This window comes from Sus scrofa, chromosome 3 (genome assembly GCF_054392235.1).
Source record: "Sus scrofa isolate SSC_HxYL_T2T_F1_AM1 chromosome 3, Sscrofa_HxYL_maternal_Yorkshire_Landrace_v2.0, whole genome shotgun sequence".
NCBI lineage: Eukaryota > Metazoa > Chordata > Mammalia > Artiodactyla > Suidae > Sus > Sus scrofa.
The window spans coordinates 27,226,899-27,241,847 of record NC_139385.1 but is presented as its reverse complement, the minus strand read 5'-3'; the positions used below and the strand labels follow the sequence as shown (position 1 = coordinate 27,241,847).

At 39.8% G+C, this 14,949-nt stretch overlaps 1 protein-coding gene across 50 annotated transcripts in view; it reads left to right on the top strand.

Moving 5' to 3' along the window:
- The window catches only part of TNRC6A (trinucleotide repeat containing adaptor 6A), a 245,054-nt gene that overhangs the window by 146,216 nt on the left and 83,889 nt on the right, over positions 1-14,949 (top strand). For 26 of the 50 annotated variants that reach the window (XR_014840522.1, XR_014840519.1, XR_014840524.1 and 23 more), the window contains one exon: positions 13,887-13,974. The exons of the other annotated variants lie outside the window; for them this stretch is intronic. Coding sequence is in view for 21 of the 26 variants with exons in the window: in XM_085017293.1 (XP_084873419.1) it covers positions 13,887-13,974 (88 nt within the window). In the remaining 5 variants the exon portion in view is untranslated. The remainder of the gene's footprint in view (positions 1-13,886; positions 13,975-14,949) is intronic. 50 annotated transcript variants of the gene reach the window in all.

Genomic DNA, 14,949 nt, shown 5'->3' with positions numbered 1-14,949 from the left:
TATAATTGGCATCTAACTTTGTGCAGTTTTAAGGTGTACAACTTGTTGATTTGAAACATTTTTATACACTCGACCCTTGAACAGCATGGGACTGAACTGTGTGGTTCCACTTATGTGGATTTTTTTTTTTCCCCCCACGCAGTACATACTGCAGTGCTGCATGATTTGTGGTTGGTTAAATCCACGGATGTGGAACTGTGGATATGGAGAAATGACTGTAGAGTTCTATGCAGATTTTTGACTGCATAGGGTCAGTGCCCCGTACATCGTTCAAGGGTCTACTGTATTCCAGTATGATTACTACTGAAGCATTAGTGAACACTTCTGTATCATGTCGCATAATTATAATTTTTTTTTTTTTTTGGTTGGGAGAACATTTAAAAGCTAGTTTCTGAGCAACTTTGAAGTATATAACAGTACTGTTGACTGTAGTCTCTATTCTTTGCATTGGATTTCCAGAACTTACTCCCCTTTTAGTTGTGAATTTGTACGGTTTGATATTTCCTCAGTTCTGCTTCCCCCACCCCCCCCCAGCCCCTGGTAATCACAAGTTCAGCTTTTTTAGAGTCCACGTATAAGTGATACCATCCAGCATGTGTCTTTCTCAGACGTATTTCACTTAGCATAATACCCTCAAGGTACATCTGTGTTGTTCGATTATATTCTATTGCATGTCTATACCATGCCTCCTTCATTCATTGATGAACGCCTAGGTTGCTGTTATATCTTGGTTATTGTGAATAATGCTACAGTAAACATGGGGGTGCAGATATCTTTTTGTATCTTATTTTTATTTCTCTTGGGTATATACCCAAAAGCGGAATTTTTGGGTCATTAGTAGTTGTATTTTTAATTTTTTGAGGGCCCTCCATGCTGTTTTCCACAGTGGCTGCACCAGTTTCCCACCAACAGTGCACAAGGGTTTACGTTTCTCCATGCCATTGCTAGCGCTTGTTACCTCTTATCTCCTTGATGATAGCCATTTTAAGAGGTGTGTCAGTTCCTTTTTCTCCTGTATCCACTCCCTTCTTTGTATCCTAACATTAACCCAGTGCAGTGTTTTTACCTCGTCTCTGAGCTAATGTTTAGTGTACTGATAGGTGCATCTCTTAAGCACTTCCTCCACAGTACCTAATTTAATCTTCAGAACAACTCTCTGAGGGAGGTACAATTGCAGACCTCTTGTAAATGAGATGGAGGCTTTAGAGAAATTAAACAAGTTGCTTACACAAGTCTGTAGTGGAGTTGCGATTTAAGCCTACTTCTCTTTGGGATCAGAGCCAGAGCTCTTAACCACACGCTGTGCTGCCCAGGAAATGCTTGTTTGAGTAGATTGGATTTAAACTGGTCCTTAAAGAAGTAGATTGTGGGTATAAGAAAGAGGGAAAAGAGTGCAGTTTGGTGGTGGATGGAGTTAGAGTATTAGTAGAAGCCAGGAAGCAGGAATTTGTATTTAATTGGAGTACCTAATGCTGGGGTAGCACAGTACCAGTAGAACTGGTTTTTGTCCCCAGAGCAGTAATTAGTTCTATTTGGAAAAATGAGATTAACATCTGCAACAATTAGAACATGAGCCTTGTTTAAGTAGAGGTCAAGGGTGAGGTTTGTGTGAGTTGGGAAGAATCGTGAAGGAACTAGTAATCAAGTTTAGCCTCAAAAGGGGAGTAGGGTAGTTTAGCAAACCAGATTTTGGGTCAGGCTTTACCATTGCCTTGTACTATACAAGTCACTGAGACTTTCCTATTCTTGGTTTACGTGTCAAATAACATCAGTTTTATGGGGTGGGATTGTGGCTTCAAAATGAGTATCTTGGAGCACCCTGTAAACCATACAGTGCCGCTGTTATGGCGGGGGATTTCTGTTAGCTCAAAATTCTCCTCTCACAAACTCTCCTCAGCCTGAGCCTTTTATTTTAAAATAGTTTCAGTCCTAGAGAAATTTTGCAAGAATAGAGCAAAAAATTCCTGGATATCCTTCATCTGTATTCCACAAATGTTAATATTTAATCACATTTGCTTTTCCATTCTCTTTTTATGTGCATACTGGGTTTTTTTTTGTTTGTTTGTTTGTTTTTTTCCTGCACTGTTTGAGAGTAACTTAGAGACATGATGTCCCTTTACCCCTAAAAACTTAACTATTTCCTACTGTTAGCCATAAAAAAGAATGAAATAATGTCATTTGCAGCAACCTGGGTAGACCTAGAGATTATCATACTTGGTGAGGTAAAGTCAGACAGAGACAAATATATAATATCACTTATATGTGGAATCTTTTAAGGAACAGGATTCCTGTTGTGGCACAGTGGGCTAATGATCCCGCTTGTCCTGTGGCAGTGCAAGTTTGATCCCCAGCCCAGTGGGTTAAGATCCACTTTGCCACAGCTGTGGCGTAGGTTGAAGCTTGTGGGTCTGATTTGATCTCTGGTCTAGGAAAGTCCATATGCCTCAGGTGCAGCCAAAAAAGAAAAAAAAAAAAAATCTAAATGACAGAAATGAACTTATTTATGAAGTAGAAATAGACTCATAGACATAGAAAACACATTTATAGTTACCAAAGGGAGAAAACAAATTTATAGTTACCAAAGGGGGAAGGGGAGAATAAATAGATTTGGGATTACCAGATACACACTGCTGTATATAGGGAACTGTGTTCAATATCTTGTAGTAACCTATAATGGAAAATAGTCTGAAAAAGGATATATATATATGTATGTATATCACGTTTGTATAACTGAATCACTGCTGTACACCTGAAACACTGTGAGTCAACTATACTTCAGTTTAAAAAAATAGGTATTTTTTGGAGTTCCTGCTGTAGCATAGTGGGTTAAGAATATGACTGCATGCACTGTGGGGGTGTGGGTCAGATCCCTGGATCACAGTGGGTTAAAAAGTGTTTCCTAAAATCAAAGACATTGTCTTAGTAATTCCATTACCATGATCAAAACTGGAAGTCTTAATACAGTCTTAATAGCAAATCTGCACACCGTACTCAGATTTTGCCGGTTGTTTCAATAATATCTTTTAGAGCAACCAAAAAACCTTTTTCTGGTCAGAGATACAGTCTAGAAATACAGGCTGCATTTAGTTTTTCTTTTATCTTTTACTTGTTAGTGCTGCACCTGGGGCATATGGAAGTTCCCAAGCTAGGGATTGAATCGGAGCTGCTGCTGCAGGCCTATGCCACAGCCACAGCATAGGCTGAGATCCAAGCTGCGTCTGCAACCTACACTGTAGCTCAAGGCAATACCAGATCCTTAACCCACTGACAGAGGCCGGGGATCAAACCCACCTCGTCATGGATATTAGTAGGGTTCTTAACCTGCTGAGCCACACCAGGAACTCCTGCATTTAGTTTTCAAGGTCATTTAGTCACCTGTATGCTGGAACAGTTTCTTGGTCTTTGTTTTTGAAGAGTACAGGCTGGTTACTTGGTAGGATGTTCCTCTGTCTGTATTTGTCTGATGTTTCCTCTTGATTAGATTCACATTATGCATTTTTGGCAGGAACAGCAGAGAACCAATGGTGTGTTTTGCTTAGTGCATCGTATTAGGAGGTGCATAATAGCCATTTATCCCATTATGGGTGGTGATTAACTTCAACTACTTGGTTAAGGTATGGTATATGCCAGGTTTCATTACTGTAAAATTAGTACTTTTCTTTCCCTATTTAATAATTATATTGTTGGGAGAACTTTGAGACCATGTATCTTATTTCTCATGGAGATTCTTGTCTGAATCAAGGATTGCCAAATAGCGATTTTCTAAATTCATTATTCTTGCTGCATTCATTAAAATTCAGTGGTAAGATCTATCCTGTTATCCTATTCATTCATTCATTGGTTTGTTTTTTTTTTAATTAGTGTTCATGGCATGCAGAAGTTCCTGGGCTGGGGATCAAACCTGTGCTATAGTTGTAACCATAGCTACAGCAGTGACAATGCTGGATCCTTAACCCACTGAGCCATGAAGGAATGCATGAATTCTTTATTCAATGGGTTGTAATCCTTTACTAACATTATTTTATTGCTCAGATTATGAGGTCAGTAGAAGCCCCCTTGAAGCTCAACTTCCTACTTTTTTCTTTCTTTTTAAAATGTATGGCTGTACATAACAGCATGTGGAAATTCCCAGTCCAGGGACTGAATCTGAGCCACAGCTGCAACCTGTGCTGTATCCTTTAACCCACTAGGTGTTGGGCCGGAGATCAGACCCGCACCTTTGCAGTGACCTGTGCCACTACAGTCGAATTCTTAACCCACTGTGCCACAGTGGGAATTCCTCAACCTCCTATGTTTTGAAGAGATCCAGACTGTATCATCTGGATCTTTTTTTCTGTTTGTTTTGTTTGAGTGGCCACACCTGGAGCATATGGAAGTTCCTGGGCCAGGGGTCGAATCGGAGCTGCACTGAGCCTTGGCAACACGGGACCCGAGCTGCACCTGCACCCTACACTGCAGTTTGCAGCAACACCGGATCCTTACCTCACTGAGTGAGGCCAGGGATCGAACGTGCATCCTCGTGGAATCTATGTTGGGTTCTTAACCTGCTGAACCACAAAGGAACTCCTCATCTGGGTCTTCACTGCTACCTCATCACATACTACCTTCCTATTTTCTCCTCTTTCTTAAGAGGAAGATATGCTGATTTCATTACCGCCTATGCCTGCAAAACAAAGCTTTTTGCCTCTGCTTTAGGGTTTAAAATCAGTGCCCTCTGGAAATATGCAGTGTTGCTGCCATCCATCCCTTTTTCCTCTTTTCTCCACGTATTTCTGTCACAACTAGGTATTTTAATTAGTCTATGTATGTGCTTCTGGAATTCCTTTGTGCAAATACAAGCACATGGAGATATATATTCTTATGTCTTCCCCCTTTTTAACGCACAAGATGATATACTGAACCTTAGTTTTTCCCCGTTAACTCTACACCTTCCAGATCCTTTCATATCAGAACAGAGAGACCTTCCTTATCTGTTTTACAGCAGCACGGTATTCCATTTTGTGGACATATCAGTTTTATTTAACTACTTTAATATTTGCAGGTATAAACTACCTGTGACTGTAAACTAGTCTCTCTTGTGTTATCCCATCTATTACCACCTTCTTTGATATCTTTATTCCTTAATCCTTTTTCTACTTCCAAATTAGTACTAATCCTTATTAAAAAAAAAAAAAACTTCATTTATATCCTGTTTTTTTCATATCGTGGCTGAATTTCTGAAAATCTGATCATTCTTAACCTATTTTTGCAGCAGTTGGTTTTCCATCTCTACTATCTGGTGATATTATAGCTTTGAAGGTTACCAGTGACTTCCTGTTTGTTGTGTAGTAGTAGCCTGGCTTTGGTGGTTCATTTAGTTGTAGGCGGACGAGAAGGAGGAAGGACGAAGAGGCTGACAAGCAGAGAGGAAAAGGAGAAGCAGGAAGGCTGGGAGAAGATAAAATAAGGTGTAAGGGGGAAAGTAGAGTAGGTGTGAACAACATTTTTGTCAGGAGATGTGAGCTTATCTTCATAATTAGCTTGTAACATACAACTGGCTTCTGTGTGAAGATGAGTTGGCTTATGGTAGGTTGCGACTTACAGGTTAGTAGGGCCCTCTGGAACGTTGCCTCCTATTTTCCCTGTCCCATTATTATTAGCATTTCTACCAGCAGAGCCTCCGTTTAAAATTTTTTGCTCTCAAAAATCTGGAGTTGTCATTAACCTGTCTCTCTTTTGTCACTTGCTAATGTTGTCAGCTATTCCAATTTGTTAGGACTGTCTTGAATTTATCCTTTTCATTTCATTTCCACATCATGGTTCAGGACGTTGTGCTTTTACTTGGAGTCCTTCAACACCTTAATTAGCAAATTTATTTCACTTTCACCCGACGCTTTTCCTCCTTTTCTCTATCCCTGTCAGTACTGGCCCCTGAAATTGGCGTGCTTATAAGTCTCCGTGTCCTTCTGTGCTTCCTTACCTGAAAAGGCCTGCCTTTCTGTAGAAATCCTGCCTGCTCCAGATCAACTCCTTACTGCTCAGTAAAACTTTCCTTAGCTATTAACAGCTCTTATGCATGTCTTACTTTCCTAAATTTGCTTATAACCTCTACCAAATGGTTGCTTGTTTCTGTATTTCAACTGTGTTCAGTTGTTCCTATAAAATTATAGGTTTTTCTTTTTCTTTTTAGGGCCGCACCTGCTGCATATGGAAGTTCCCGGTCTAGGGGTCGAATCAGAGCCGCACCTGAGGCCTAAGCCACAGCCACAGCAAGGCCAGATCAGAGCCGTGTCTACGACCTATGCTGGATCCTTAGCCCACTCATCGAGGCTAGGGATTCTGCATCCTCATGGTTCTTAACCCTCTGAGCCACAATGGGAACTCCCAAAATTGTAGTTTAAAACCGTGTGTTCTACTTGGGTTCTTCCAGTACACATTAGACCGCTTGACTTACAGAAATCCCTAAGCACACTCTTGCTGATTTATTGATTAAACACTGTATTAAAAATAGGTTGTTATTAAATAATTTTGGATGCAGAGAGTCAGCTTACCCAGGTACCCTAAGGGTCTGCTCCCCTCTGCTTCCTTGCTTAACTGTGGATAAGTACTTTTTAATAGGATTCTCTTTTTGTTTTTCTAACATGATAAACTGACCTGGGCCTTGACCTTTTTTCAACTCAGCAGTGTGTCCTAAAGAGCTTTGTTTTTTGGGGGTCCCCAAGATCACTTTCAGGTTTGATGATTGATTCACTAGGAAGGCTTGCAGGGTTCAGCATACAATTGTACTCATGGCTGTGAATCATTACAGTGAAAGTATACAAAACAAAATCCTTAAAGGGAAAAGGCACATTGGACAAAATCTGGAGGAAAGCAGGTGCCAGCATCCAAGATGTCTATCCCTGTGATGTCATGCAGGGTGTGCTTAATTTTTCTGGCATCAAATTAGGACAACCTGTGTAAAATATTGTTAGAAATTCAGTGCCCAGGGTTTTTATTTGGGGCTGGTCATGCCCAATATTACTAAGACTCCCAATTGCTAGAAGGAGAGTAGATTTTCAGCAAACCTGTATTGTGTGTACTGAGTATACCCATGTCATTTACGGGTTGGTGGGACTCTCCCTGAAGTCCAAATGCCTTTACACCAGCCAAGGGCCAACTTTGCAGTCCTTTCTTAGGATCACAGTCTCAGACCTGTTGTGTTAATTCTTCTTTTGCACACCATGGAAATCTAGTATCTACCACCCCACCCACCCCCCCCTTTAAACGTCCATTGTATAAGCACATTATCATTTGTTTAACTTTTCCCTATTGATTCGCTTTTAGGCTACTATTTTGCAGTATCTATTTTTGTGCATTTCCTTTTGCAGTCTTAGATGGAAAGTGATGGGTCATAACAGTGATGTGTAAAGTTTTAATATTGATAGATACTTCCAAGTTGTTCATCAGAGGTCTTTAGTAGTCTGTATTTCTAACAGTAGTTTACAAGAGTATCTTTTAGGAGTGAGTGCTTTTTAATGATACTCATGTTGGGAATGTAGGGAAAGCTGGCAGGCAAGCGTGAGGAAGAGCAGGTCCAGACAGGGCTTTCTAGATCTCAGGTGTGTGTCCTGCTGCCATTATGGACACTTATTTGCCTTATCCATTCACTTCCTGCTCCCAAGACTCTTGATTCTCACATTCACCCACTTCACAATCTCCCACCTTGTTGCTTTTAATCTTGGGTGTGGAGGCTTGTGGTTGTTTTTTATTGTGGAATATTTCAAAGATAACACATGAATAGAACAAAATAAAGATATTTTTTATGTGACCGTTACCCAGTTTCAGCAATTGCCAACATTTTGTCAATCTTGTTTCACTTTACCCTTTTCCTTTTTTGGGAGGATGGGGTGGGGTCTAGAGTAGTAAAACCAAATCCTAGGCCTGGTGTTTTTTCTCTTTTTAGGGCCGCACCCACCGCACATGGAGGTTCCCAGGCTAGGGGTCAAATCAGAGCTGTAGTCACTGGCCTGTGCCACAGCCACAGCAATGTGGGATCCGAGCCACATCTACAACCTACACCACAGCTCACAGCAAGGCGGGATCCTTAACCCACTGAGCGAGGCCAGGGATTGAACCTGCATCCTCATGGATGCTAGTCAGATTCGTTTCTGCTGAGCCACGACGGGAACTCCAGGTCTGGTGTTTTAAAAAACGTTTTTTTTGGGGGGGTTCCTGTCGTGGCGCAGTGGTTAACAAATCCAACTAGGAACCATGAGGTTGCGGGTTCCGTCCCTGCCCTTGCTCAGTGGGTTAACGATCCGGCGTTGCCGTGAGCTGTGGTGTAGATTGCAGACGCGGCTCGGATCCCGCGTTGCTGTATCTCTGGCATAGGCCAGCGGCTACAGCTCAGATTCGACCCCTAGCCTGGGAACCTCCATATGCCGAGGGTGTGGCCCTAGCAAGGAGAAAAAAAAAAAAGTTTTTTGGTACTGATTTACAAAAACAGTGCGTGCTTACATGACATTTTAAGTAGGGGTGTATTTTTTTAAAAACCTTAACCATTCCCCTAAATACGTGATTCAGTTGTGAGGTTACTCTAATGCTCCTAGTTCAGGAGGGTATTTTCTTCGTCTTTTCCTTAATATGAGGTTCTCCGGACATACAGACAACTTAAAAAAAATATGGGCTGACACTGTTCACAGTTCTGCAGATTGCCTTTTTTCATTTAACAGTGTGTTAGGGACATTCCTTCAAATCAATAAACAGATCAACTACTTTTCAGTACAAAAAGCTATGCTGGAGTTCCTGTCGTGGCACAGTGGTTAACGAATCCGACTAGGAACCATGAGGTTGAGGGTTCGGTCCCTGCCCTTGCTCAGTGGGTTAACGTTCCGGCATTGCCGTGAGCTGTGATGTAGGTTGCAGACGCAGCTCGGATCCTGCGTTGCTGTGACTCTGGCGTAGGCCGGGGGCTACAGCTCCGATTCGACCCCTAGCCTGGGAACCTCCATATGCCTCGGGAACGGCCAAGAAATAGCAAAAAGACAAAAAAAAAAAAAAAAAAAAGCTATGCTATTGCGAAGCCATTTCTCTGTTGATGGACTTTCAGTTTTTCTGCTTTTCAGCCCTTGTAACCTTTGCAGTGAACTTTCATATGGATATGGCCTTTTATACTAGTGCTTTATTACTGAAAGATACTTCCTGAAGAATGAGGTGGCTGGTTAGACTATGTATAACTTTAATTGTTAAAATTATTACCACACTACTTTCCAAAAGGTTATGGTAGTTTTCAAGAAGCAATATAAGAGAGAGCCTCTTAACTTTTATTTTTGCCAGCACTACATATAATCCTTGAACATTTTTGCCAGTGAAATTAGTATTAAAATAGTACAGCGTTATAGTTTTTTGCCTTTATTAGAAAGGAAACCCAGCAATTTATTTTAAAAAAATTATATATTGAGTTGGGGTTATATTAGCAAATGCAAAACTTGGTTCAGTGCTAGAAAATCCATTGATATAGTTAATCATAATAGCAATCAAAAGACAAAAATTCTATAACTATTTCAAAAGATATAGAAAGGAAATCTAAAAAAATGGCATCCATTCAGGACCAAATCTCCCACCAAACCAGAAACAGAAAGCAGCTTTGTGTGTGTTTCCCCACCCCAGCTGCATATGGAAGTTCCTGGGCTATGGATTGAACCCGCCCCACAGAAGCAATCCAGCCCTCTGCAGTGACAACACCAGATCTTTAACTCGCTTTGACACAAGGGAGCTCCCTTTACTTTTTAAACATTAAAATTTACTCATTTAATATTAATACTTGAAACAAATTTTAGTATTTATTCACATGACTCAAACTGAACTGTATGAAAAGGTTTATACAGTGAAACCTCCCTCCCTCTCTTGCCCCCATATGCCGAGTTCCTCCTGCCCCCTCCCCCACAGTTACTATTACTTCGTTTCTTTCCTTTTTGATTCCTGGGTCAGGGATCCAAACTGTGCCACAGCAGCCACCCAGGCCACTGCATTGACAGGGCTGGATCCTTAACCCACTGTCACAAGCAATCTCCACTGTTAGTTTCTTAAGTGTTCTTTTAGCATCATTTTATTCACATACAGACAAATGTGAATACATATCCTCTCTCTTGCTTTATACACAAACTATAGTATATACTCTGTCATGCCCCTTCCATTTTTCATGAGTGGTTTGTTTGTTTTTTAAGGACAGGCATTTTTGCTCGTTTCTGATAGCTTTTTAGCCACCTTCCTGTTTCTCTCCTTAAAAAAAACCCAAAAAACAAAAACCTGTTGAACTCCTCACATATGGCTTTCTTCACTAGTTGTGGTCTAGTTGTTTCTCCCACAAACATTGACAAAGTAAAAAATACCGAAATTGTTGTCTTAAATTTATCACCAATGCCTGGTCCCCCCTTTTAAAACCAGTTACTTTTCAGTCTTTGTCTTTGAGTCTTTTGCTGTTTTTTGCTCCTGATTATACATCCATGGTTCTTGGAACTCCAATACTTTGTGTTTCCTGTAGGAAATAAAAGGATTATGGAGGCACACCATCTGGAGAAAAGATAAAAGTGAGAAGATCTGTCACTTACCTTACCTCTGTGGCTTCTGAAAGGAGAGCTAGTCCTTTATTTTGGAAAGTATCATGGTGTAGGGAAAAGGAAAGGCCATGACTTGAAGAACCTCGATTTGATTTCTGACTCCATCCTATACTAGCCATATGACCTTGGACAAGTTTCTTAATCTTTCTGAGCTTCAGTTTATTCATCTATAGAAGGGAATTATCTGTACTTAGAATTTGTAAGGGACAATGGGAAAATATACATAAAGCGTATATACATACAGTGAAAATATACATACAGTGTGGTCACTGTAACATTGTAATCATTCAGAGGTGTATTCTCATTCCTGGGTCCAGAACTTGCATATTTGAGGAGTCCTGCTCCTAACCTTCAGTGGATGAAAATTGCTGGCTGGAGTGTTGTCTTTGTGGAGCATGGATCAAATATGACAGACCACTTAGACCTATCAGATCCATCACCCCTTACTCCTTTTGATAGGTAAGGTGAGTGATAGAATCAGATGTCTTAATGAATCTCTACTAGCCTTTAAATTCTGAAAGTCAAAGCGTTTGGGGCACAGGTGGTATATTTATGTTTTTCCCCCAATGGCCCAATGGCTTTTTTTTTTTTTTTTTTTTTTTGGTCTTTTTGCCATTTGTCTTGGGCTGCTTCCGCAGCATATGGAGGTTCCCAGGCTAGGGGTCGAATCGGAGCTGTAGCCGCCAGCTTATGCCAGAGCCACAGCAACGCGGGATCTGAGCCACGTCTGCAACTTACACCACAGCTCACAGCACACCAGATCCTTAACCCACTGAGCAAGGCCAGGGATCAAACCCACAACCCCACGGTTCCTAGTTGGATTTGTTAGCCACTGAGCCACGATGGGAACTCCCCCCCAATGGCTTTCTGAAGGCGATGTGAGAAAAGTGTGGTTAGTTGATGGTGATGACAGTGTTGAAGAATAGGACATTTTTTTTCTCTCATGCTTCTGGTATCAGCTGAAAATACTTCCTTGAGGAAATAGAGTACATCTTTTAAGCCTAAAAGGCCCATTTGGGGCCAGAAAGACATTGCTAATGTCATCACAATCCTTCAAAATGAAGTTTGAGAATGGAGGAAAACAATTCCAGAGAATTAGCACAGGAACATCCCAAAGAATAAAAGTAGAGAGACATAGAACAAGTTTAGACAAGGGCTTGTCTGTAATTCACAGGCAAACACAAAGAAGAAATGCTGAAGATTCCTGATGTTTCTGCATAATTAATAAGTGACCCTAAACTGTCTTGACAAAAGTAGGTCTTTGGGGTGCCACTGAGAATTGGTGAGAGGGATTTCTGACTAGGCATTTGAGTGTTTATTCAAATGTGTTAGGAACTCTTCTTTAAACCTTATAAAAATGTTATGAAATAGATGCATATGGTAATACATCCCTCCCCAGCTTTAGTGAAGAAACAGAGGCTGAAGAAGTTTAGGGCTAGTAATCAGCTTTTGAGTAACATGGCAATGATATGGCTTACTTGCCTTTGTTTACTAATTTTAGTCTTTCTTTCATATGTTGTGGCTGTCTCACTCCTCGGCTTCCAGGGCTATAATGAGTGAGCTTGCTCACTCTCATTGCCTCCCTCACGCAGAAAGCTAGAGTGAGTCATGGTATAGTTGGCTTGAATCTGTTTTGCTGCTACTCTGTTAGCACAGGACAGTGCTGCTTTGAACAAAATGGTAATGAAATACAGCAACAGTTCTTATCCTCTTTTTCCAACTTCTGATTTTAGCCGTCATCTACATTAGTAGACTATCATCACTTATACATACTGTTACTTTGTTTTTCACTATCTGCCTGCATCTCCTCTCAGTTTCTTCCATCAGCAAAGCCAGCTTAAGTTTTGTGTGACCTCATTGGAGTGCATCTACAGCACCCCTTCTAGTTTCTTATGTATTGTCTGTGTTTCTCATTTTATCTTCTGCTGTATCCCTACTGCCATATGCATTCCAGCCTTAATAATTTATTTACAGTTCCTCAAATGTGTAGTTCATGTCCCTTGAATCTCTCCATCTCTGATATTCATAATGTCCTCTCTAGAAAGCTTTCTCAGGGCAGAATTAGGGGCTTTTTCTTTTTGTGTGGGTTTTCTTTGAGTAATGATTTTTGGTTGTCTGTTGATAATTATGAATGAAGGTTTAGGTTCTAGACTCTAGGGCAATTAATCTAGGTAATTTGAGTACATTTCCTCCAGCATTGCATAGACTTCGTTGCCCAGTAGCTCCCTTCTTTGAAGGAGTGGGGATTCCTGAGCAGGAGTTTGTGTGTGTGAAGAGTGTTGATTGGCGGACTTCACCTTAAGAACATTTCTTTGGTTTTAGGCTGGATTTAAATACGTTTGCTACCTGTGGCCATGTAGCCATATAGGGATAGAAAGTGGACGGGAGAAATTGAGTAGTTGTGACCTTTCTATATGCCGTCTGTGCTCCATGCCTGTATCAGTTCAGTCAGCTCTGATCTTGGAGCCTCTCTGGAGCTCTGCCAGAGGATGACACATACGGCCACTTAAGACATCTTTTGTGTTTATTCCTAAGTTGTAGCTTCCTTTGCTCTTGTTTATTCATCAGCTCTGAATAGATTTAGTACCTTTTCCTTATCTTTTCGGTGATATAGAGTAGAAAGGAGGAGGCGAACACATTTGCCCAGTCATTTTTGAAATCATTTTGAAATATTGAGCCCTAGGTTCTGTTTGCACATTTCTGATTTTAAGAATTGAAACAAACTTATAGAATGAGTTCATTATGGATTGTTTCCTCAGTATTGATAGAATAGTTTGGAATGTTTATAGGATATGAAATTATTGTAAAGCTTAAATTACAAGCCATCAAATTACGAGTAAGTTGTGTTCTAAAAATAGGTATAAAGCTTTTTAGAACAATGAGAGCTGAAGATAACCCTGGATACCTGGGCAGTAGAGGGTTATGGGGGAGGTTCCAGGCATTGCCATTAGCAGTGGATATTTGGATAATAGATAATTGGGGCCAGAAGCAACATGACTCTGCTCATGAGAGTTTGTTTATATTCTAGAATTGGAGGGAATAGCTGGTTTCCGAATGTAAAATTTGCTAAATTTTGAATGTCTTCTTGATATAATGTTAAGATAAAAAGCTCTACTACTTGTGACTTACTGACTAAAGAAAAGTAGCATACACTGGTTAGATTGAAGTTGCAAGTTGTGTTTTGTTTCACTGAACGATAAAAAGAGTAATTTGCCATGTCTTTACTTCTATTATTAAAGAGTGAAAATGAATCTGTATGCAACATTATTTTTATTTTTTGGGAAAGTTAATTGCAACTGTGTGGTTCAGGGATTTAGTGCAAGAAGAAGAACAGTTGATGGAAGAAAAGAAAAAGAAAAAAGACGACAAGAAAAAGAAGGAAGCTGCTCAAAAGAAGGTAGTATATGTATAAACTAATTTTCTATTAAGCAGTTTAAACATAGATTAAAGAAGAAAATTATTCTTATCAGATTATTTAAAGCATTTGATTGAATGTTTTAACTTATGTGGAGGTTCATTGTAATATTTAACATCTTTGAGTATGCATATGTAGTAACTTGCTAAGTGTGTACAATGTAATGCATAGTTATTTAATCTTGCCAATAGTTTTTTTTTTTCCCCCCGAAGGTAAGTTCTTTTTTGTATAGGTCTTTGTTTTTCAGTTAGGTGTTCCTAAGTTTTCATAATACCTAAATCATTTTATAAGTGAGAAGAACATGGAATTTGTAGCTGCATAGAGAGGATTTGAAATCCACATAGCATACAGAACAGTGTGGCCTTCAACTTTATTTAGCCTCTCTGGGCCTTAGTTTCCGGGTTTTGTAAAATGCAAGTTAAATAAGGTGACATAATATATACGCATAATAATACACGTAATAGGAAGTAAGATAATAAAGGAAATAGTAATAAACATAAAAGGAAATAAAGTTTTTAATAGGAAATAAAGTATCAATGTCCTTTTTTTCTTTTTATTTAGTACCTGGGCTGCTTTTTAAAATTTTCAGGTTATATTAGCATATTTAAATTTGAGGGTGAAGGCAAAACTGCTGCAAAACATCTGTCCAAAACTAGTGAAACCAGCACAAATTGTGGAAAAATAAAAGTTACGTCTATAATTATAAAAGATTTTTAAAAATTAATGCTAAAGGCTGATGCCTGTTAACTAAGCCAGGCACTCATCTCCTACTGTATCAGGGTTTCAAGGACCTAGAAAAATGTTCTAAAAAAGCCAATGAAGTTACGGTTCCATATCTGTAGTCTAATGAATTATGACTTTAATTTTAATATATACCCTTTTTTTAGATACTAGGAAATAGATAATAGACTATAGCAGCATACTTACCTCCCCATCATGTAGTAGGGAAAAACTCAG